Below are 24,755 nucleotides of genomic sequence, written 5' to 3'. Positions count from 1 at the left end.
AATCACATCTTATATTCCTATAACTTCCCACGCTAGCAGTGCAGTCATGGTGACTAACACAAACTGTACCTCACAACACTCTACCTCCCTGGTCACTTGTTATGCTGAGTAACCACATGTAAAAGAGGTTATTAAGTTATAATTGTGATGTTCTTTAAAGTTCTAAGTATATGTTTCAATGTACTTTTGATATTAAGTCCACACTATCAAAAATAAACACAACTCACAGTATTTTGTATCATCAATATATTTTAAATCATTGAGAAAAAATCCCACATGGAAAGAGTTGCCTATAAAGTAATGAGATGAACAGCAAAGTGGAGAAGTTATGCTTGGAAAAATATATACAGATAATTATTATGAAAATAAGACTGCACAAACAGTATTTTGCATAGAATCCAACATTGTACGGGGTTTGCCTTTATGGAAAATATAGCTAAGAATAAAAATACATATTTCAAACTTCTTTACATCTGGACGGATGTTAATAGTACAAAGCTATAAACTATTGAATATTTACAGATTAGGAGAGCCAGAGTGATTACATTTCCATGATTGTCAGTGCAGAAGAAAGAGGACCCAGATTAGTTGCATATTAATCAGTACATTTTTGCAAGATCCATCTGTCCAGTTTAACGTCACCTTGCTGCTGTTTAGCTGAAATTCCTCTGCCAAGTTTTAACCTTCCCCTCCAAAGCCCAGAACCCACAAGACACTCACACCAGCACATATCTGAGTATTTTGCAGTAGAAGAGCCACGAGAACAATTGAGAAATGATAAACCTTTGTTTTGCCTAATGAGTATCTGCATTGGCAGGCTGCTGGTACTTCAGTGCCTCAATGTGCAGCTGTTTGGGAGGATAGCTTATTCATTTGAGGGTGATTTTTTTCCCCTCCAGAAATGAATGGATTAAAAAATAATAATAAAGAATTGAGCTTCCAAGAGACGTTAAAAATGGTTCTGTCACTGTCTTCTGTGTCATTTCTGGTGAAATTAGGACTTCTGTGAAGAGGCAGCAGCTTCACAGATTTCAGATCTACTCAGCTTTTCCCACAAGCAGCCACAAAGATAACAAAAAGTCTGTATGGTAATGCCAAGGAATTGGTCTCATTTGGCTCTCCTACAAACATAGTGGGTCGTTTAGAATATTATCACTTGCACACATTTATTGCATGATGTCCAGCAATCCAACCAGTCTAATGTAAAGGCCATTTGAAATTCAGTCACACTAAAGCCTTGTTTGCTGACACATTAGCTCCTTCTGCCTGCCAGCATAGCTTTGTATGAAGAAAATGTAACATTTGAGGAGTAGTAGTGTGGTACTGACCTACTGGTTTCTAGATTAGGGTTACTCCTGGTTTGTGTCATGAACCAGTTGGTGGAGAGCTTGTATAGGACCAAGACTGATTTCAGAGCCTGCTTTCATCTTGGAACAGACTTTCAAGCAATATAAATTTCAATACCTAGATTTCTCAATTAAAAAAAAAAAAGGGTTGAGCTACTGAGCTATGACACTGCCAACCCATCAGCTTAAAACATGCATAAACAGGTTGAGAAATGAAAATTTAACAGAATAGTAGAAGTCAATAATGGCTTTATAGTATTCTTCAAACAAAGCCACAATTCCAGTTTCACTTTCTCTCAGTCTGAGATTTCTTTCCCAGCTGCCTTCACAAACACACTGCAGGACAGTGCTGGGCAGGGATGGACAAACATCCCTGAGGTTCTGCTGCTTGCTCTGCACGGACATGCAGTTCATCTCTCTATGATCCAGTGTGGCCTCATAACCAGGGAGCCATTCCTCTTAGTCAGCGGGGGAGAGGTGTGCAGCGTGTTATTTGGGGTGTACACAGCCTCCCTGGAGGCGTGCAGCCAGCTCCTCTTCCTCTTCAGATCTCCTACAAATGCTCTCAGATACAAAAATTCCATTCTCAGGAAGTGTTCCCTGGTCACGTCTCTGGAAGCCACTGTTATCCTGAACAGCTGGTCCCACACCCTGTTCTTCTTGCAGCTAGAAAACTCTTTGAGGTTGATAGGCTTTGACCGTGAATGAAGAATCCGAAATTCCAGGTCAAAGTGTGCAACTGTGGGGCCTGACAGGATCAAAATGTTGCTGCTGTTCAGCTTCCCATCTGTCCACGTAAAACTAGCAAAGGAAGAGTGAGAAAATCATGAGTTAATTTAAAATAATCACTAAAGAAAGTATTCACTGGAAATTCTCCTTCATCACATTTAGTTATGTTGTTCTTACAACCCAACTGATAAGCAGTGCGCTCTTTTAAGGATAAATGTTGGTGATAAAATCTGATAAGGAAAGCAATCTGCAGTATTGCTGGTTTGCCTTCCCATGGAGAAAAATCATGTAAAGTAAGAGAAAGAAACTGGCACTTGCCTGTAGGAGCCTGTTGTCACTCTAATGCCATCAATCAGCATGAACTTTTCCCGGACTTTTCCAATGATTTTGGTGCCCGACCTGGTGCAGTACGTGCTCCCCGTGATAATCCGAACCCTCATCAGCTGTTAAACACACAGCAAGAGTCAGGTGCACTGCAAAGTTCAGTGATTGCATTAAAGGAGTAACACAGAAACAACCTTCCCTCATGAACTGTGCACTGTCACTAGAGTCACTCACCAGGAACCAAGTGAGGATTTTTGTAGGCAAAGAGGTGACATTAAGGGGCAAACCCATAAACTGTGCAGAATGGGACTGTGAAAATTCCTGTCACCTAATCATCAGGATCCAAATTCCACAGACTCCTGAGAACCTGTTTCTCCTTCAGCCTTCAAAGTCTCAGCGAGCCCAAGCAACTCCAGTCATGCTTTAGGAACTGGACATTCCTCCTGCATTTCCTTGAACTTTCAATTAGTATTTGTGCTCAGAAAGCAACTGTACATCCAATTATAAAGGTTTCAGATTTTCTATTAATTGCTGTCTTATGTAGGAATAGTTAAATCTTCCAAGATAGAGCTGGAGCTACAAAACACCCATTTTAAGTTGTGGCAGTAGGTGTAATAATTTCTTCCTTTCACAGCTTAAAGCTTACAGTCATAAGAGGATCAGTTCCCTACCCCTAAAATATGACAAAGCTCACCTTTTCCTGCTCAAGGTCAACTCCCAGATCCTTGCACATTTTTAGAAAATGGGAAAATGAAGACTGATCTAGAAGGATATACACTTTAACTTGCCGCTGGCTACAGGCTTCCAAGAGGTCTGTGAAGATATCAGTGTCTGTGAAGGAATCCATAACCAGGGCAATCATCTGAAATGAGTTTCAGAAAAAACCATTAGGCTGTTTTCACAGTACTGCAAAAGAGATAGCACATAAGAAATTTGAGTTTCAAATTAAATGCTCCCCTCTGCCTTTTTTTCAGGTGATTACGGAACATATTACAGTCTTCCGTGATAAAGAGTATTCTTCCTCATCCTGAGATAAAACTAGACCCCTGTTTTTGCCTTATGTTAGGCAAATTGGATCTCTTCCTAAGCAGGCGAGGTCTTTTGCTTTTTTTCTTTCTTTTTTCAAAAGAACAGATGTCTTTTCCTCAAAAGCATTGCCAGAAGAAAAAGTTGAGCTTACTTCCAATACAACACTTTTCCCATCTTCCAACTTTTCAAATATAAAAAGAAACAGTTAGAAAATCCAAAACCACCAGAGTCTGACTGCTCTTTATATCTCAGCTCTTTGTTTAAGATAAAAGTCAGGTTCATCTTCACCTTACTATTCAGATTGTCATATTTCAAGTCAAGATCTGAATAAAACATCCCTTGAAAAGCCAGCTCCTACCCCCTCAGATCCACATGGACTGAACCCCAGAATTTGCCGTGGATGCTCCGCAGGATGGGGAAGCAACGGCTATTTCAAAATGCTGGGAATGAGCACTCCGGATTTTATCGCTCACGGGTGCCAACTCCGAGGGAACTTAGCGGCACCCAGAGAGCCCATTCAGTAGAATGGGGGGGGAGGGGGGGAAGCTGGCAAATTATGAACCAGATTAAAAAATAACTACAAAAGATGGTGAGAAAGACATATAGCAACATGAAACAGCAAAGTAATTAAAAACGGAAGAATATATAAGTAAGAATATGTAAGCGGGGAAGGACGAGCAGCGGGAGCGGGGCGCTCCGCGGGCACTCACTCTCACTCGCTCACTCACTCACCTGTCGGGCGGAGCGGATCTGGCGCCGCACCGCCTCCTTGCAGCCGTAGATGCTGTCCCCGCAGCCCGGCTGGAAATGCGCCTCCACCCGCGTCAGCCCGCGGAAGGCGCCGCTGGCGAAGCCCGGCCAGCCCAGCTCCAGCGCGGGCGGCTCCAGGTCCGAGCGCTCGGGGAAGTAGGTGAGCGACGAGGCGTCCAGCGAGGCTCCGGCCGAGGGCTCGCCCGCCGGCTCCGGGCCCGCGGCGGGCGGCAGCGCGGCCCGAGCGATGTCCTGCACCTCGGGCTCCGACAGAAAGGGCGGCAGCTGCTCCCGCCGCAGGAAAGCGCGCAGCGCCTCGGGGCCGCCCGCCACCAGCTCCTCCAGCGCCAGCCGCTGCGCCTCGCTGTACGGCCCGGCCGGCGGCGGCCAGCGCCCCGAGCCCTCCTCCAGACACTGCGACGCGTTGGCCATGGCCGGAGCGCCCCGGCGCTGCCCCGGCTCTTTATAACGCTCCGCGGGCTCCTGCGCGCTTTCCCCGCCCGGCTCCGCTCCTCCCGGCCGCTCGCCCACGGCACAGTCACGGGTGGCACAGCCCGCAGCCTTCCCCACGCCCAGGGAAGCGCCCGCAGAAGCGCCAACCTCGAAGGAGGAAGCCCAGCCCTGGTCCTGCTGCCCAGCCCGGATCAAAAGGCTGCTCTAAAAGTTGGAGAGGGCAAATGGCCCCAGCCGGAAAGGACCAAGCGCCGACGAAGTGCCTTAGTCACCTCGATTTAAAATGCCAAATAAACAGAAAGCAAAGCTCAGCGATGATCAGGTGAAAGCCCCATGGCAAAAAGGAGTTTATTTGTAAACTGTTTCTTGTTCCTGTTAGAGTGTCTTAACAGCAGCACGGTATAATAAAGTTAAAAAAGCACATAGAACAAACAAGGTAATTTTACATACATTCAAGAACTGCAGGACTTGAGCTCGTAAAAATACAACTCGATATTGGCTTTGAAGGTGTAATCTTGGCTCCCTCCCTGCAACTTGGTTTGCTGCCAGTGTTCCAGATCCACAAATCAAGCAATAAAGTACCTTATCGTTTTGAACAAGTGCAGACAGAACTTTTTTCCCCACCTCCAGCTTTAGTGAAGGAGTGGCTGCTTAGAAATCCAAGCAATAAAATCTCTAAGCCTCCTTGTCCATAGAGATTTCAGACAGAAATGCCAAAGTTAGTTACTCTCAACACTTGGAGCCTTTTTGAGTTATGGATATTTTTATTCATTCATTCATTCATTCATTTATTCATTCATTCATTCAGTATTCAAGCCAACAGCTGAAATGTGCCATCTACTGGACATACATGCTCCTGAATAAAAAAATACATAACCCAGACTCCGATTTGATTTGGCAGAATTCAGTGTGGTTGGTCACTGAAGTACTGAGATGCAGGTCTAAAGAAAAACAGTACAGGCCACATCTCAGGGAGACTGCACACACTGCTCAGGTGAGAGACCCAGCAAGCACAGACATGCACAGAAATCTGCAAACAGTCAGATAAAGGCTTTGCAAAGCAACCAAACCTCAGGTCCACTCAATATTTGAAGTATCTTGGAAAACTAGACTGGCACTTTAGCTTCTCAAACCAAGTTAGTAGTGGAAAAATGATAGAGCAGGAAAGAGTATTTCAGACAGCAAAGTTAAAAAGAGAAAAATGTTTAACTCCTACAGTTACTTGTAAATTAACATTACCCACATAACCCATAACATTCCGTAGTGCATTTGTCAGTTTACTTTTGAACAGGGGCTTTGTCACATGCCCTCAGTGATTGTCTCGACTTGGAGTTCACTGCAAAGAAGGAAGCACACATACACACTCATATATATTTATATATCTCTAAACAAAGGCATACCAGCATGATCAAACTAAAGTTTGCTCATTCTGTTTCAGAAGGCTTAAACAAAGGAAAAATAACACAGTTGAAGATAATCTGCAACTGTTTCAACACTCTTTGCAAGTTTAGTGGAAGAGTAACATATATATATATCAGAGAAGTTAGAATAAAATCAGCTTTATGGCTCTTTGTAAAAGCTGATTCCTCTCCTGTCAAAGATAAAGTAGAAATAAAAACCAATATTGGAAAAAAAGATTGAGAATTGATATAAGATAGATCTCCAAAGCTACTCTGAGCAAGTTCAGTGTGACTCAGAATTTCCAAGTTTATATAAATTAAAACTAGGGCATCAGCAATCCTGGAAAGCAGTAACAAGTTCAGTTTTGAGGTTAAATACCCAGAATTCAAATGATCTTCACCACTAATGCATACAAGAGGAACCTTTAAGTATAATGTCTCTTTTTCATCACTTACATTGCATAGTATAAAACAAAGTGCTGGAGAGTGGTGTATTAAAAAAGTATTAAAGAAATAAAAGTGCTGGACGGAAGTGGAAGAATCTTTAGGTACAAAGTGACAGCAACTTGAGCCTGGGGTTTGTGTGATGTGTGGTCAGGGCAGGAATCATTTATTGAGGGAAAAGAGCGAGGCATTGCGGAGGCTGCACAGGCTGGCGCTGATGTCGCGCCTCTGCTTCAGGCTGCTCCTGGCAGGCAACTGGTTCAGGTAGGTGGCAGGGACACGGCCCCGCCGGGACAGGATGGCCACCATGTGGCTCAGTTTCGACCTGATCGTCGAGTAGTGGAACTGCCTCTCTTTGTGCAGTTTTTGGAAATACTGTGCCCTGTGACTACTGGAATATTCAAAGGAGCGGAGAGAGGATATTGAGCCTGTAGAGCTTGCAAGAGAGCACTGGGATGATGATGAAGACAATGATTGCAGACTAGAACTGGATACTGCCTTTGCAGACAGAAAATGCTCTTCTTTTGACAACCTTCTGGGAAGAAGGGGTGTTTCTGTGCCCTCCTCTTCCTTTGTCTGTGTCACTGCAGTCTTCAGCAAAATGGATGTCTGCGTGCCTGTCACTCTGGCTGTGACAGAAGCCTGAATGCTACTGTCTGCTGTGGCAGTGCTGGCCTGAGTGGCTGCATTGCATCTGGTCACTGCTGCCATCTCTTCCCATGGGCCAGTTTGAGTTGATGCACTTCTCTGTTCCACTGTGGCCACTTGATTGCTGAACAACTCCTCTTCACACAGGCAAGAATGCCCCAGGTTGCAAAGCTTCCCTGCAGGAGTATATTCAGTTTGATTTGTTTTTTCCAGCAATTTCTTTGGCGTGCTAGACAGTCTGGCAAATTCTGCTCTCAAGTTGCCTTCCACAGTATATTCTTTGGAGGATTCTGTTCTGGTCAGCAGGTGATCAAACATGCCACTGTTCCTGCAGCTGGACGGTCGCTTTGGGCTGATGGGCAGTGACTGGGCATAAAGAATCCTGAACTGGAGGTCAAAGTGTTCAACCACTTGACCTGACAACACCAGCAAGTTGCTGCTGTTCAGCTTCCCATCAGACCAGGTGAAACTGTTGAAAACAAACCAAGACTCACAGTTAATCTCCAGTGCATGTCAACAATACAGCTACAGACAGCAAAACTCAGCTTAAAAAACGAAGATAAGGTAAGAAGTCAACAGACCATTCATTTCTGCTGGAAGAACTCTATTTAGCCATGGGCAAGCTCTCTGCTAGCAACAAGCTGAGTAAACCAGTTTTCCAAAGGTGTTCTCAGATTTGTGTCAGCCCCACATGGACTCAGCTAGTCCATGTGCCATTGGCACTCATTAACACCGGGCAAACAGCAAAGTTAATACATCCTTTTGCAGCAAATCCCCATTTTGACAGCTTCACTGGGCACCAGCACACCCCAATACTTGCCTGTAGGAGCCTGTTGCCACTCTAATGCCATCAATTAACATGAACTTCTCCTTGGCTTTCCCAACAATTTTGGCACCTGACCTCATGTAGTATGTGCTCCCTGTGAGACTTCGAACTCTCATCATCTGGTTCAGAAAAGAAAGGAAAAAAGTGACATCAAATTTAAATTAACTTTCAAAAATTTTGATTAGCAATTCTACTTGAAAGCAGGTAAGCACAGTATGGAAGATAGGAATGAAATGAACCTTTTTTATACAGTCTGTGTATGAGTGTTTTTGTGCTAAACTGTGTTAAACTGCTGTTAAATTAAGTGACAACAGTCAGTTCCAATTAATTACTGCCCAGTAAGGCAGGAGTGTCTTTCCCTCTCCAGAGAAACTTCTACTGCACTGAACATAAGCCTACCCAAGCCAAGTCAGAACACAGCCATGTCCATTTATATTCACAGCAGCTAAACAAATCACCTGGCTCACATCATCCAAACCTTCTTAAAAGAAAGTATTAGGAAAGAAAGCAGATGGTACCAGAGCTGTACCACCCTTCAGCTTCCCACGTTTCTGTTTTCCTTAGCAAGCAGTTCCTGGAGCCAAAGAATAAAGCTATTTAAACATTGCAAAATTAAATCCCTGAAAATTGCTGCATCCTCAGGACAGGAATCCCAGTGCACACAGCACATGAGGCTGGTACACATCATGGTTGTAGCTCCTACATATGGGCAACAGGCAGGTTGCTTTAGCCTTTCAAGGCAGTCTGATGCTTTATAGAAAGGTCTCTTTCATATGCATAAACTGTACCACAAAAATAAAAACAAACCACACTGACCTCAATTCAGTACTTACACTTTCCTGCTCAGGACAAACTCCCAAATTGTTGCACATTTCCAAGAAATGGGGTACAAAGTCCTGGTCAAGAAGGATGTAGACAGGGACCTGGCGATTGTTATAGGCATCCTGAAGGTCACTGAAGATCTCAATGTCTGTGAAGGAATCCATCACAAGGGCAATCACCTGTAAGGAAAGCCACACCACTAACTCATGGGATTTATTTTACACAAGACCACTGCCTTCTCCAGCCATTTTCTCCTGCTGCTATCATCGGGGCCTCATGCATTTCCTTGTCCTGCACAGGCTCTGGCAAGCTCTAAAAGATTTCTATATTCCCACAACACTCCTGTAAATTCATTGTGCCCCAGCATGCAAAGCATAGGCTTGAAGAGGTTTTTCCTCTGTCTGCTGCTTTTGTACACTTTCACATTCTCCTTTCTACACAATCCCCTGTAGTGTGGCCAGACTGGGGAAGCTATCACAGCAGAACCTGGCCTCCAGACAAGCCATCTCCACACCTGTTCTCCCAGTGTTTCAAGCAGCTACAGGAGAATTAGCTCGAATGGCCTCTTTGCTGTCAGAGCTCACAAACCCCAGCTGATCTCCACACTTCCTGGTTTCTATATTCTTACTGAGTTTCTATCCCTTACCATCACAGGAAATCCCTCCACTCACCCTAGTTCTTTCAAAAAGGCAAATCCTAAGATGGGGATATCACATTTATGAACCATCTCTCCAGCTAATTCAGAACCACCTCACACACTGATTTGGTGCTTGAGTTCTACCCTTCCAAACCAATTCTGTGCAGGGACACAAAGATATACAAGATTCAGCTCTATAACTGAATTTTCCACTTTTCTATTAAACCAGCATAAAGAACAATGAGAATACAACCACAGTGGGTACCTGGCACTTGCCCTTATCAGATGGAGGCTGCTGCAGCACACCCAAGGTGTATAAGCACGCAACACAGCTGCTCTGTGTGTGGCACAACCTGTACTCACAGGAAACCTTTCCCACAGGAACAGGCTGAGCTCTGCATTCCCACCTCAGTCCTGCTCCCTAAGGGACTGGCTCTGTTTGGCTGAGTTCTAACATATAACATGCACAAGCACATGAGTATTTCTAGATAAAGTTACTTTATGTTGGTGCTTCTTGCCTGTGTCCTGAGGCTCTTGCCACCCAATCACTTGTCTAAGTGTTGAAGAAGATTAAAAACCAATAAGATGCTTTTGACAAGACCAGACAAGTAAAAAAACCACCCCTGAAAACAAAACAAGTCACACTAAATCCTTGGGAACACTGATGCCTTCATATGACATCTCAATTCACAGCACATTTGAGTTCTAGTCCCAGAATTAGCAGCTAAAAAAGAAATACAGTTTTGCCCAAAATGTTTAGAGGAAAGAGAGAAAAACCTTTTCTCTACTCATCCATTTAGGATAGCAAGGACAAGATCACAGCAGTCATTTGAACTAACTGCATTTGAGTGCATTAACTAGGGAAGAAATTATGCAGGATCTGAAGTTTTCCCAGTCTTCACCTTAACTTGAGGACCTCAGAAATTACTGAGAAATAGAATCTGACATTCAGTAAATCTTAGGGTGTCAAAAATGCCCATTTATGTCCACAAAAATTCTCCCTGGATCAGGCACAGCCACAAAAGGGGCAGGAGCAGCTTGCCTTGCTCCTGGCTCAGAATGAGGGAAGGTGTTTGCCAGGATGCTGCAAGGAACAATATTACAAACAAGTACAGCTTTTGGGGGGAATAAATGCCTTTATTGCACTTACTCAAGTTACCAGACTGATATACCTGTAGGGATTGTTTGAGAACAGAGCTTCCCCTGTGACCGTTTCTGGCAAGGAGCCCATCGTTCATGTCATCCTCACACACTCCCTAAGCTTCTGCCCTCGCAAGGGAGTAGAGACTAAGCTCGATTCTGATTCAGGGTGTGCCGTGCACGTTACACAAAGAGACAGGAGTTGCTTCATCTGGCCACCCAAAAAGGAAGCTACACATTTAAATTTTAGCTGAGCCAATGGAATGGCTGCTAAGGAGAAGGGTGGTTCCCGGCTGGGATTACAGTTGGAGGCTATAAACTCCGGGAATGCAATGGGTTACAGGGAACAGTTACAAGTTCCTACGCCACGTGGTTTACAAGCCATACGGTGCATTAGAACAATAGCGTTCACTCCTGTAGGGAGAAAGTCCTGTCAAAAGCAGTTCTGTACGTCACTTGTTGAGCAAAGGAAGGAAAATACAATCACGGTGTTACATCTATAGGTAACCTTCTCTTACAGAAGAGGCTTATTCTGTGTCACACCTTTAAAGGACAGTAGGAGGTTTCTGCGAGCGCACATGTCTGGCGGTAAACATCAGTGGGGAATCTTGAATAGGAGACCTTTTGCTCCCAGTGAAAGCAGGGTCAGCTGGATCCAGCGGCTGTGCTGGCCACGGCAGCAGCGCTGCGGGACGGGGAGCGCTCGGCGCATCACCCAGAGCACCCGGTAAGGGGAGGGCTCGCAGATGCAGAAAACAGAGCGCCACTTTTTCTGTATTTTCAAGCTTGTCCTCCTTAACGACACTGTCTGCTCGACAAGGGCTTTAAAGCCACTTGGTTTTGCTCGGTGTCCCATGGAGACGCGCAGCGGTGCCGATCCTTGACGCGCTCGCAGACCCAGGGGAGAGGGGCCGCGGGCAGGGTAGGGCAGGGCGCTCCGTGGGCACTCACTCACTCACTCACTCACTCACTCACTCACTCACTCACTCACTCACTCACTCACTCACTCACTCACTCACTCACTCACTCACTCACTCACTCACTCACTCATCTCCTCTCCTCACTCTCTCGCTCTCTCTCCATCGTCGCTCTCTCCTCTCTCTCTCCGTCCTCTCTCGGTCTCTCTCGCGCTCTCTCCATCTCGTCTCGTCTCTCTCTCTCTCTCTCTCTCTTACCTGTCGGGCGGAGCGGATCTGGCGCCGCACCGCCTCCTTGCAGCCGTAGATGCTGTCCCCGCAGCCCGGCTGGAAATGCGCCTCCACCCGCGTCAGCCCGCGGAAGGCGCCGCTGGCGAAGCCCGGCCAGCCCAGCTCCAGCGCGGGCGGCTCCAGGTCCGAGCGCTCGGGGAAGTAGGTGAGCGACGAGGCGTCCAGCGAGGCTCCGGCCGAGGGCTCGCCCGCCGGCTCCGGGCCCGCGGCGGGCGGCAGCGCGGCCCGAGCGATGTCCTGCACCTCGGGCTCCGACAGGAAGGGCGGCAGCTGCTCCCGCCGCAGGAAAGCGCGCAGCGCCTCGGGGCCGCCCGCCACCAGCTCCTCCAGCGCCAGCCGCTGCGCCTCGCTGTACGGCCCGGCCGGCGGCGGCCAGCGCCCCGAGCCCTCCTCCAGACACTGCGACGCGTTGGCCATGGCCGGAGCGCGGCTCGGAGCCCGCCGGGACCGCTTTGGAGTGAGTTTGAATCCAAACAGCGCGGCCGCCGCTGCAGCCGTCCCCGCCCCGCGCCGCCGTTGGCTCCGGCAGGGCGGCACCGCCTCCGCCGGGCGGGACCGGGACTGGGCTCCCGGCTGGGGACACGCCTGCTGCCATTCCTTCCATGGAGCTCCCGGCTGGGGACAGCCCTCACCCGAGCCCTGCCAGCTTTCAGTGGAGCTCCCCGGCTGCGGAGACCCCTGCCCGAGCCCTGCCACCCTTCAACGGAGCCGGGACAGCCCTGCCCGAGCCCTGCTGCCCTTCAGGGGACGGGCAGGGTTCGCAGAGCTTTTGCCCTGTATAGAACCAAACCCCTCTGAGAAGGGCGCTCGTACAGATGCGTGCTAATAATGGAGCTAAAGCCTTGAAGGCTCCCACGGAAGGCAGGCACAGTTTTGGCTGCCCAGCTTGTGTCCAGCTCCAACTGCCACCACTTCACAGCATCACAGAATATTCTGTGATGGAAGGGATCTCCAAGCCTCATCAAAGTCCAATTTCTGGCCATACACAGGGCAGCATCAAGAGTGCCTAGCCCTGAGAGCATTGTCCAAACGCTTACTGAGCTCTGCATTTGAGACCAAAAGTTACATCCACCCACTGCCTAGATTTCCTCCTCTAGATATCCCCTGGCTGTAGACAATTGAGAGGCAGGGATACTTAACAGTGCCAAAACTCAAACCAGTTAAAAACCAACCAACCAACCAACCAAAAAAAAAAAAAAACCAAAAAAAACCCTCAGTAGCATTTTTGTATTATTAAAAGAAATTTAATATAATTTTTAAATTAAAAAATTCAATCTCTATTAAAGACACTGAGTCAGGTGCTAATACTGTCAAACATACGCTTTTGGCATGAGTTTTACATAAAGTTTAAGATTTTATGCATTGCTTCAACATGTTAAGAAACCATCTTCATACTTACAGTAGCAATAAAGTCAATTCCATACAATATCAAATATCCTTTTTTAAAAAAGTTTTAAATATATTAGACTCTGATTGCCAAAATGCCATTTTATACACAAAGCTGCTAATACAATATACAGTTCTTACATTATTTTTTTTTCTTCACATAAAATACATTTCATCAAGTTTTATCTGTACATCGTTTACTACTGATCAGTGGAATTACGAGTTATTGCAGAAGGCTTGCCATCATCTCTTACTGCCCTGTACACACAGCAGTCCCGCCTGTACCAGGCTTATCCACACTCCTGCACCTCACTCTGCAATCTAAAGGCTGAAGACATGGTGGTGGCAATGCTAAGGCTGCATCTGCACTGTTTAAAAACCCATGTGTCCCCTCCAGCTGTGGGTGGAGATCATTGCATTGGTGTAGCTTTGGGAACAGGTATCTCGAGCAGAGTCTCCTCTGCTACAGCTTCCGTGGTTGAAATACAGCAAAATGTTCTAGGTCATAACTGCGCCATGGCAGATGTTGCCTGGAGAGCCCAGTGGTACTTGAATTGTGTGAGGGAACTGAGAAGTCCATTGGCAGTTTGGCCAACATGAAAACAGAATAAAGGTGGAGAACAGCCAGGGAGAACTGTTCTGTCGCACAGCAAAACAAAACAAAAAATGTAAATGTGTTCTGGTGTAAGGGGTGAGACCTTGCTGCTGCAAGCATGTTCTGGATTCTGCCTGTAGAGAACTGACACACCAAAGCAGTCAACATGATTTGTTAAAATACAACAAATGCCCTGTGCATTTCCTTTCTGTGTATTTAGGAAGAGAGAAGTGGCGCTCATAAGAGAAATTGAAAGAGCAAAGAATAATGTCACAATCTGGCATGCTCTGGACTGTTATCCCCTTGCAAAAGTCTCCAAGTTAAAGATCAGCAAGAACTGTATCATCACCACAAACCTTACAGAGACAAGTTACCTTTAGCAAGTATAAGGCACAGAAATAACCCAGGTGTAGGGAGAAACCTTCCAGCAGACAGACAGTTCATCCATGGCTCACTGGAGACCAGTGATATTGCTTTCTCAGGATATTCCCTTTTCCATGGTAACTGATTTTGTTTCAGCAGGGATGATGGGGGTCATCAGAGCTCCAAGACTGAAGAAAAAAGATACTAGGCAGAAGTTATAATGTCATTTGGGAGCTTTTAAGGGATTTCAACCCCATGAAGATCCTGCTCAATAACCTCAAGAATTCACTGCCTCCACCGAGTATTGCACCGAGTCATTATTGCTATTGCCCTGCCATGCTCTTCTCCTTCCTACCAGGAGTTCCTCATCCAGGTGGTTCTTCAACCATACCTCCAAGATGGCACAGAATCACTTCAGCTAGAGTCAGTTCTTCCCAAAATTGGGAGGGTTTTAAGATTCAGGAGCACCAAAGAAGTGAAATTTAATGGGCTGAAATTGCATCACGTGGTATGTGAAACACAGATCCAGGTCTGATTTCAAACAGATCCCAGCAATGGGGCTTTAGCCCTTATCCAACACTTCAGGGCTGAGCTCACTAAAATAGAGACATTGTTTTGAAAGACACCTTTTTCCTCCATCTAACACATTTCTTTCAACATGGAATGTAAAACTCTCATCAACCACTGGAAACAAATTAAGCACACAGGAAAATGAGAGGAGAAGGAATGGTTATTCCCATGCAGCTCTGCCTGCAACAGACCTGTCAGTACATTCACATTCTCAGATCTTTGCACAGTCTCTATGAACAACTACAACCTTTGGCTCACTGGTAACTGAACTGGGACTCTAATCTGGCCTTGAATCTGTTATTAGATTTTTACTGATCTTAAAAATATTCAGTATATCATAAACTCCTCAAATGCTCCTCTAATAAAGTAAGATATATCAGTCATAACATGATTTCTAGGTTCTACAGATTTTCAGCCATATTAAGATCCAATGAAAAAGCCAAGGGCCCTCTGCTCTGTACCTCAGACCTTTCCTCTGGGATGGCCTTTAAAACACACAGATATCAAACCCCCACTATTGTTGTAACACTGCTAAATTTTACAGTGAAAAGTGTTATTCCTAGAGGTAGGCTGCTACAATGCCCAGGTAGAGAATCTGTGTGTTTTTATTCCCCCAAAAGCCTGATTTTCTCCACAAAATAGTCCACCAGAAGCAAGTTAATTATCCACCTTACAGAATCCCTCATCCCAGACCTACAAGCAACAGCTCTGCCAGTGTTCTACAGGCAGTGACCATTACATCCCAAATGTCACCACACAGAAGCATGAATCCATTCCAGGCCATTCTTCAACAGCCTTCCAGCTCACACCCTGTGCAGCTTCAGCCCAAAGCCAGTGGTAGGTAAATACTTGGCAGGGCTGTGAAACATATCCTGCAAGATTTATCCATTACTGCCTCTTGCCATTAATAACTCTCCTGTCTAATTAAGAATGGATTACATTTGATCAGACACCACTGGATTCGCAGCTAGGATAATGAGTTCCCAGAGTTTTACTTAAGTGAAATACCAGTGGAAGCCAAAAAGCTGTTTCCCCAAAAATGAACTGTTTTTCTGCAGTTTTAACCTATTATTTGCACTCAGTGAAAAGAAGCCTCAAACTACTTTACACTATTGCATTCAGTGATCTCCTTTATTTCCTTGGAATTAGGCAGGGTTCAATACACTTGCTAGCACAAAGTTGCTCTGAGAAGGAAAAGGGCCCTACTCCTCCTTTGCTGGGAGGGAAGGCAACACCTGGGCCCAGATTTTGCACCATATACAACCTAGTAGATAGCGGCACCAAAATTTGTTAAGAGTGAGTTCAGAAATCTCATCAGGATGGATGTGGAGAGACAAACCTCACCACCATGGGAGAAGAGAGGCACCTGAAAGAATCCTCTCCCCAGTTCTGAACAACAGCCAGGCCACACTCGGTGTTATCCCAGAATAATTTACTCAAGGTAATCAGAAGAACCACTGTTAACCACACAGATGCAGTAAAGTCTTTCCAGTTACCAAATCATCCTCTTACTACTAGAGAATGGCTTTTAAAATCCCTTAAGGACAAGCACAAGAAGCATTTCCTAGTTCTATAATTAGCTCATGTTTCAGTAATGGAGGGAGCCCAACTTTAGCCTTTAGCAGAACTGGGGTTTTAAGTGAACCAGATCAACTGCTATCACTTTCTAGTTTGCACCTAAAACAAGTGAGGAAAGAGAATTCTATCTTACAATTCAAACCATTGAACTGTCAGCCTGGTACCTCACAGGTCCAAAGGTGTCACCTGCACAGGATGGCAGTGGTGGTGACACACAGCCACCTCTGCTACCTCAAGGAGCCCAGAGCCCTGCATGGGAATGTGTCCAGCCCCAGCAATGGGGGGATTTGATGGGGGGCAGAGGGTAGCACTTAACAGTCACTGGCAGCCTCAGCCAACTTTTTATAGCCTAGAAGAAAGTTAAGGCTGTGAGGATCTTCACAGAGAGAGAGTACATGTGAAAGGGAATATTGATGTCTAACAGGTGCCAGATACAAGGAAAATGGGTGGAAGGTGCATTTGCTGTTGCTTGGCTGAAGCACAACTGAGCTGGATCTAATCCACTGAGGCTTACAGAGACCCAAACAGGTTCATGTCTTCAGAGTTTGGAATTTAAGCTGCCCAAGACAACACATATTCATGCAGGCAAACAGTTACGTGTGTGACAGCCCCTCTGTGCAGAGGAGTTAGAGATTTACAGTTATTTCTGAGATACACTGAAGCGTGGCCAGTTCCTCAGAGCTGTCCCACACTCTCCTCTCTCCTCCCCCAGGTACACAAAGCCTGAACCTGCTGCAAAGCCAGTGCCAAACCCCAGGTGACCCCGTGCCAGTGCCTGCCAGGTGGGCTGTCTGAGCTCACATGAACTACACCAAGACAGCGTTGGCACTGCAGCTGCTCCACAGCAGAGAGGCTTTGTTAAGTGTCAGGCAACTCCCCCAGACACAGAGGCATTTAAACCTTCCTCTGCCAGCTGCTACCCACTGCTGACAGCTTCAGCAAGGGAGCTGGAAAACAGAACAAACCATCTCCTGTCCTGCTGCAGTGTTCAGCTACCACAGCAATGGTCACAGTTGTTTCTCAGCCAAAGACTGCAGGTTCATACAAGTGTCTTTCACATCTATGGGATCAGAAATGCTTTCATGGCCTTCCTGGGTTAGTGTTGGCAAGCCTCTCCTTCCCATCCCTCCTGAGCCCTGTGGTTCTGGAAATCCAGAAAAAAAAATCAGAACACAAAGCATATTGCCCCTACTATCTGTGTACATACAGAGTAAACAAACAGAATCAATAGGAAAGTGAGATCAACAAAAGTCTTTTCAGTTTTAACAAATTAAGAGTCTAAATAGTACAAATAAGTTTTTTAAATTACTTATCCCAATATAGACCTTTGTCAGTATTTTATTGCAGTAAAATTCTATTGCCAGGGCCCCTTTATTGCAACATCAGTTTTAAAGCCTATTGAGTGAAGCCTGTTCCAGGAAAAGTTCTGCTTCAAACCTGATGGCAGTCTGCAGTGACGAGCTGACAGAGCAGAACAGGACCCAGCCAGTGCACAGTCTGTGATGGTGAGCTGTCACTGCAAGGAGGTAACACCTTGCAAACTTCCTAAGTGCAGCATCTGTGCTTGCTTGTTGCTCCAGCCCAGGAAGTGCTAGATCCAGCTGTGTGGAAAACAGTTCTGTCCACTCTTGCAAACCTCACGTGGGGGCTGACCTCCTCTCCAGGATATGTGAATCCCCAAGAGTGAAAACTCAGGTCTCATCTGTCACCTTCCAGCTGCTCGGTGACTTACAGCAAGAGGCTCAGACACAAAGATTTGAATTCACATCCTTTCTTTGTTCCAAGGCATCTCATGACTTCCCAAGGATGGGGAGGCAGCACACCATACCTTCTTCCCCAGGGAGCAAGACTCAGGAGAGTCTTTTGACATCGTATTGATGTGCATCCCTCCTAAGAGCCTTGCTCCACCTGCATTACTCATCCAGCTGCAATGGAAGTAATTGGCAGGGTAAAGTACAATTTGAGATGAACAAGGCTGCCACAGTCAGGATGTCCATAACCAAATTCTCCCTTTGAAATGCAAACAACCCGGCCACTGTGATAGATCCGACCCACGTCTCGTGTCCTCTGGGGTGAGATGCAGACCAGACTAGGAAATCCTGCAGCACCCATGCACCTTCTCTTCCATTTCCTCCATGGGAGCTTTGAATTTCAGGAGGGGCGGATCACCACTGGACACTGTGTAATACACCGAGGTCCCATTGGAGCTGTAGGGAGAAGTCCTGGATTCCATTAAGTGCGACTTGGCCTCGGCCACGTTCTCAGCAACTCCTGCCATGCCAGTGCTGAAGTGGGTGCTGAGGAAGGGGTGCTGGAGCAGCTTGGCTGCAGCTCGCTGCCGCTTCAGCTCCGACAGCGTTTGGTGGTTGTGCTCCTTGTAGGTGCCCCAGAGCTGCGGTGCCTCGGGCAGCCCGGGGTTGCTGTAGGGCAGCACGTGCCCGGGGTTGCTGTCGGGCTCAGGGTGCATGCTCCAAATGTCCCCGTTGGAAAAGGTGTACTGGTAAGGGCTGGCAGATGCCATCAGTCCATTCTGGAGAGGGATCTCGGTGTCACACTGGGTGCTTTTGTTCGCTAGCTCCGGAAGGAGGGAGGAGTTCTCCAGCACTGAATTCTGTAACAACGAGACATGAAAGAGCATTTTCCCCCATTCCCCATTGAACCCATGATATTTTCTGAAAAATCCTTTCCTTAGGATTTTTCCTCCTGAGAAGCTGAGAGGCCTCAGGAACAAAATGTAGACAATTCTTATCTGCTGCTGTGGGATGCACCAGGTGGATCTGGGATTGGTCTCATCTGGTTGTTTCTAATTAATGGCCAATCCCAGCCCAGCTGTCCAGACTGTCTTGGTCACAGACAAACCTTTGTTATTCATTCCTTTTCTATTCTTACCTAACCCTTCTGATGAAATCCTTTCCTCTATTCTTTTAGTATAGTTTTAATATAATATATATAATAAAATAATAAATCAAGCCTTCTGAAACATGGAGTCAAGATTCTCGTCTCTTCCCTCATCCTAAGACCCCTCCAAACACCATCGCACCCCATAGCAGGGTTCATCCCTGTGACAACCTCCTAAGTCTGCCCACACTCAGCCTTTCTACCAGACAGGTGCTGCAGCACAAACATTGAATTTCCCCACTAATGCTGTCAGCCCCAACCAGGAACTGTTTCCCAAACAGGAACCTTAACTCTGAAGGCCTAACACACACACACACACAAAAATAAAATGCTTATCTACATAAAATGACAATAACTTCATTTAAAACAAGTCACTGCAAAGCAAGTGAAAATTCTCAAGTCACTGCAAAGCAAGTGAAAATTCTCAAGTCACTGCAAAGCAAGTGACAATTTTACAATTCTTTAGTGCTTACCAGCTTGTGAGTTTTAGAATGAAAGGCAGACACTATTTCTTTGGAGCATCCTGGTTCATTTGTATATCAAAACTATGGATGCAGCTGTACATCCAAAACAGGCTTTCCACTTGAGTGGGACATCCCAGTTTATACCAAACGAGAATTTGGTCTTTTGCTTACACCTGGTGGATGAGGTCTACAAAATTTTCAGCCACCTTCCACCCACTGCTACTGAAGCTGCACCACCAGCCCTCCTCAGTGACTCCCATGAAAGAGAAGAGATTCCTTACAGGGTCTGTATTCTCCTGGTCAGACCGAGTCTCCCCAATTTCTCCAATGAGACCCGAGTTTCTTCCTTCTTCTGCTGCCCCCAGTTGCTGCCACACCATGGCCTCCTTCTCACACTCCTTCCTGTAAAGGTTTGTCCTGTCCGAGAGGCTGGCCCTCCTCACCACCTTCCTGTGGGACAGGGACAAGGGGCATCAAAGCTGTGAGCAGGACATGACATTTCCTCTTAGCCTGTAGCTCTTCTCACCTCCTCCTCCTCCTCCCAGCCTCTCCCTCTGGAATGGAACGTGGATTCAGCTTCCTGGCATCCACACAAAGCAAAGGCACTGGTGTGCATACTGAAGGTGGGAGGAATTTTAAGGAGCTCTAAACTGGCACTGCAAATTTGTTTTAGAGCTCATGCAGGTCACCTTATGGACCTATTCTGCAACCAGTGGAGTAAATGTAGAAGGAAATGGCCCATGGACTGCTTAGGGAGCTTTGTGGTGTGCAGGACTGCTTTGGTGTCTAGAAACATCTCACAAAGACCTCTGCAAACTGTGTCTCAGCACTGCATCTTGGCCATGTGACATAATACTGAAAAGCTCAGGTTAATCCACTTGAAGCACTGATTTTCCAACACCAGTTTCAGTGGTTTAACAGGGTAAATTCTCACCATTTGGTCCTGTGCTCTGGGCAGTTCTTAAACCACACCAGCACAAAACCATTTCCCCCCAAGAATTAGCATCTCTTCCTAGTGAAAAAACCACTCTTCAAAGGAGCTCTGCTTTCAGCAACCAAAGTGAGCTACTGCCTTTCATTCAGAAAGGACAGATGGGTGGTTCTCACTGACCTCAGGGTGCTCTGCAACCACACCTGACTGGCCAGGCCAGTGGCCCAGGTGACCTGCAGGGAAGAGCAGAACTCACCCCCGGCTGCCCGTGCTGGAGGTCCTGCGGCTCAGGGAGGATTTGTGCCTCATCTGAGACTTCATGATCACATCGTGTTTGTGCTTCAGCTCCAGAAGCAGAACTTTGAATTCCTCCTCTTCACACAGATCTATGGCACACACAGACCAAGCTCTTTGTCAGATAGCTCTCATTAACACCACATTACTAATTGTGCCTTCCTAGTTAGACACCCAGGTCTTAGGGCTGCACACAACAGCAGGGAGGCTCCCAAGCACAGAGGAAACACACAGCAGGAAGACTTGGTGATTGGGATATGCCTTCTTCCTTCTTTTTATGAGCAGGAAGAAGCATTTTCTACAGTAAAGTGGTGCTTCAAAACTTCAGTCCCCGTTAAAGAAACTTGAACTTTGATTCTAAAAGGATATCTAAAACATGTTAATGCTTCTGAAAGCACCATGTGGGGACTCCAGGCATTTCTTAAACATTTCTTTCTTTAGGCTTCATAAACTCACCTATTGGCATCTCATCCAAAGATGTCCTGGCACTCAAACTAGCCCCATGGGACACGAGTAATTCAGCCATCTGCATCTAAGGAATGGAAAGATAGCCAAGTTGATAGAGGTATTTTAGGCAATTTAGGCTTTCCTCCCTAGAGCTGAAAGGCTGGAATAAGATGAGAGGCAGGTTCAACTCGCCTCAAATAACTCTGGTATGTGTGTGATGTTAAACACTGTTCCCACCATCCACCTGCACTGGCATGCTCTGCCTGAAATTTCTCAGCAACCAGTTCTTTTTGGAGCCCTTGGGATCTCCTCTGATGCTGTCCAGAGAGCCCAGCCCCAGTTCAGATTTATTCCATTTGCAGAGTACTCCACTGTTTGTCCAGGCAGGAAGAAATGCCACCCTCACATGTGACACTTACAGCAAAATCCTTACCTGTCCCCAGAAAGCAGCAGCATGCAGAGGTTCCCAGCCATCCCAGTCCTTAACATCCAGGCTTGCCCCCTGGTCAAGAAGCACTTCAGCTGCATGCAGATAACCATTGGCTGCAGCTATATGCAGCTAGGAGATAAGGAACAGAGCATGAGCTGCCTGCAAGGACCACAAATGGTTTTATACACTGAGTTTCAGAGGATTTTCTTGGATAGTGTTTGAGCCTAGAGCTGGACAGGCAGCACATTTCACACTGGGCAGATGGCACCAGGTCAAAAGCAGGTCATTCCTGTTATTAAAGCTCAGTATTGCCTGCATGTAATTCTGTTTGGAGAGGAAACTGCTTAACAGTTCTTAGAATAACTTAGATATATGGATGAGAAAAATAATGTATTCACATTTTAAATCAGGGGCTTTTAAGTGCTTCCCAGTCTGTAGGGAAAGCACCATCAAAGCACAAGCCTGCAATGCAGAACATCATCCACTCTCTGCCAGAAGAACATCTCCTCTTCCCCACTGAAGTGCTGTGGATGTGATTTTTTTGAATCAAATTTACAGCCTGCTCTAGTCAGGATTCTCTCTGTGCAATTGCACTTCCAATGACACCATAATTATTTTCACCATTTGAAAGTCAAAAACATTTTCAACCTTGGCTACTTTAACATAAGGGAGGATGATTTTTCAGATATTGGCTTTCAACTACAGCCACCACTTTGGAGACAATCAATAATGTCTCTTTCAGTTCCCCAACTTCATGTCTCTCAAGATTTTCTTAATTGCAGTCTGCTGTTGCATCTCTGAGCAAAACATTGACCCATGCACTGCTCTGAAGGGATTGACTCCACTCAGAGCTCCTCCTACTCCAGTTGAGCTAAATGAGAGAATCAAAGCTTCTTTTCAAAAAATTGTCACGAGGATGCCAACACAGAGAGTTAAAACTTCATCTGGAAATAAATCCTGATGCTTTCTGGCAACTCAGTTAATTTCTACATAAATTTTATGCCACTTTCTAGAGGCCACATGAATTAATAAGGAATCAGTTGGGTGTGATACAAAAGGGGGAGCCCAGAGGTCTGCTTAAATGTATGTATATAATCCTTGTTAAAGGGAAAAATGTGTTAAAAAATAAGCTTCAATAAAAACTTCAATCATCCAAGCTTACCTTCAGGGGAGCCTGCCCTCCCCTTACACTTCTGCTATATGCTGAAGGTGACATTTAGATTAAGAAACTGGAAGGCACTGCTGTGGCCTGGCCCTCAAACACACGAGCTAAGTGCCTGTAATCAGTTATGTCTGGACCCAAGCATTAAATGACCACGGTTGTATGAAATTCCCAGCACATATGACCTCCTTACTGACCTTTCCCGAAGATAGGACTGCTCTAAACACGATTCAGAAGACACATTTGTGGGGTAAAAAGAGCTAGGACTGTTCAGCCTTCCCAGTGCCTGTGCAGACAAATCAGATGCCAGCTTGCTTTGTGCTGTACACTTGTCCTGGGTGCCCACCTCTGCCCAGGGCCAGGTGCCACCAGTGTGAACAGACAGTGCCACTGACTCTGTGTCAGCCAGACCTACACAAAGCAGAAAGGAGGCAGGAAGTCTCCAGGGTTCTCAGCACTGGATCCTGCTCCTGGGAAAACCAGAGGGCTCTCACATTCCCTCCACAGGAGTCCAATCAGCCCATGAGAAGCAAGAGGTTACTGGGAGGTCCTCCAGGCCCAGTTCCCTGCAGGTCAGCAGATGTGTGGGACATTCTCCTCTTAGTGACTTGCACCTGTTGATTTTGTGTAACTCCTGCTTCAGGGCAGGTTTCATAACCTCTGGGCTGAAGGAAAGCAAAACTGAAGGCACTGCAGTTTCACTCACCAGCGTAGCACCTTGGGCATCAGTCCTGTTCAGGTCTTGGCCAGTGGCAAGTATGTCATGAATGTCACAGATCATGACCTGCTCCGGAGCAGCTCGCATCTCATTGATCCTTTCCTGGGTAATCCCTGTTAAAATTCCAGTTAAAAGAGGACAGTTGGAAAGGTTGAGTAAAACTTTCCACTGGTTGAGTAAAATAAGACTTATGATCCTGGTTGATATGACCCCACATCCTTCACCCTCATGATCTTTAGGAATCAGAATAACCAGACAGTCAGGTCCCAAGAAATTGTGCCAGGAGCAGCTCTCTGCTTTTCTCCAGAGGCCAATCAAGAGCTGAGAAACAGGGTAATTTTTAGTACCACACTGACCCATTTCTGTATTTTACATAAACTCAGTCTCCTTACCTTGATAGGCCATGCAAGTCTCAATGACATCCAGGGTTGGCTCATCTTCACAGAGGTCATAAGGCATGTTGCCATCTGCATTGACTGCCAACAGGTCTGCTCCACTGCAAGGGGAAAACTGAGTTACACCAGCAAGGACCTCAGACATCCTGCAGCAGACAGGGCCAAACACTGGGATAAATTATTAGGAAAAATAATCCTCTAACTGGGATTTGATAGTTGCCCAAATGCCTCCAAGGTACACAGGAGATAAAGATTGGAAGCAAAGCTGTGGAGCTACGAGTGAGGAAGATTAATTCCAGAACTGGCTGAAAGGCAGCACACTACACCTCCTTCCTGAGTCAGTAATGCCCTGTGTTCCATGTCTGCTCCATTTTTATAACCTCCAAAAATTTCCTGTCCCAAGTAGGAGCATCCTCAAAGGGATGCTTGACTGCATCCTCTTCTCTCCTTCATTATACAGTCAAAGAAGAGCCAAATTTTCAATGTTTATGCCCAGATGACAGCACCACAGGGAGAAGTCTCCCTCCCTGTGGGAGGCACAGCTGTGCAAGGCAGGTGCTTTGGGAAGTAAACACTCCCAAAGCACCAGCACTCTGGGAAAGGGAGGAGAGGGCTCCATACACAGGCACAGCTATCTGCTCCAGGCAGGATTCACCACAGGTGCTCATGAAACAGCTCAAAACACACCTGGTTTCCTCCTCCTTGCTGGCAAGTCTAGGAAGACTGGAGCTTTTGGGACTTGGTCAAACACCCTGTGTCACCACTGGG

General features: G+C 46.3%; 3 protein-coding genes across 4 annotated transcripts in view; all 3 read right to left on the bottom strand.

The window, feature by feature from the left end:
- Nucleotides 1-235: 235 nt before the first annotated feature.
- LOC103818788 (protein FAM83D-B-like) lies at nt 236-4,816 on the bottom strand. The gene is made up of 4 exons (XM_009093186.4): nt 4,161-4,816; nt 3,094-3,261; nt 2,394-2,518; nt 236-2,147 (listed from the first exon to the last, which is right to left on the bottom strand). Exons 1-4 carry the CDS (start codon nt 4,608-4,610, stop codon nt 1,757-1,759), a joined length of 1,134 nt encoding a protein of 377 aa, XP_009091434.2. The 5' UTR covers nt 4,611-4,816; the 3' UTR covers nt 236-1,756.
- Nucleotides 4,817-4,948: 132 nt separating this feature from the next.
- LOC103818787 (protein FAM83D-B-like) lies at nt 4,949-12,231 on the bottom strand. Its single transcript, XM_030233286.2, has 4 exons — nt 11,724-12,231; nt 8,783-8,950; nt 7,944-8,068; nt 4,949-7,592 (listed from the first exon to the last, which is right to left on the bottom strand). Exons 1-4 carry the CDS (start codon nt 12,171-12,173, stop codon nt 6,638-6,640), a joined length of 1,698 nt encoding a protein of 565 aa, XP_030089146.2. The 5' UTR covers nt 12,174-12,231; the 3' UTR covers nt 4,949-6,637.
- Nucleotides 12,232-13,050: 819 nt separating this feature from the next.
- Nucleotides 13,051-24,755, bottom strand: part of PPP1R16B (protein phosphatase 1 regulatory subunit 16B) — a 60,354-nt gene continuing 48,649 nt past the window's right edge. For both annotated transcript variants that reach the window (XM_030232824.2, XM_030232823.2), the window contains 7 exons: nt 23,985-24,088; nt 23,581-23,705; nt 21,716-21,841; nt 21,292-21,367; nt 20,798-20,927; nt 19,892-20,060; nt 13,051-18,859 (listed from right to left, as the gene is read on the bottom strand). In XM_030232824.2, coding sequence (XP_030088684.1) covers nt 18,338-18,859; nt 19,892-20,060; nt 20,798-20,927; nt 21,292-21,367; nt 21,716-21,841; nt 23,581-23,705; nt 23,985-24,088 — 1,252 coding nt within the window. In that variant the 3' untranslated portion in view covers nt 13,051-18,337. The remainder of the gene's footprint in view (nt 18,860-19,891; nt 20,061-20,797; nt 20,928-21,291; nt 21,368-21,715; nt 21,842-23,580; nt 23,706-23,984; nt 24,089-24,755) is intronic.

Source organism: Serinus canaria, chromosome 20 (assembly GCF_022539315.1).
Source record: "Serinus canaria isolate serCan28SL12 chromosome 20, serCan2020, whole genome shotgun sequence".
Lineage (NCBI taxonomy): Eukaryota > Metazoa > Chordata > Aves > Passeriformes > Fringillidae > Serinus > Serinus canaria.
The sequence above is the reverse complement of the archived record's forward strand: the minus strand, read 5'-3'. Positions and strand labels throughout refer to the sequence as shown.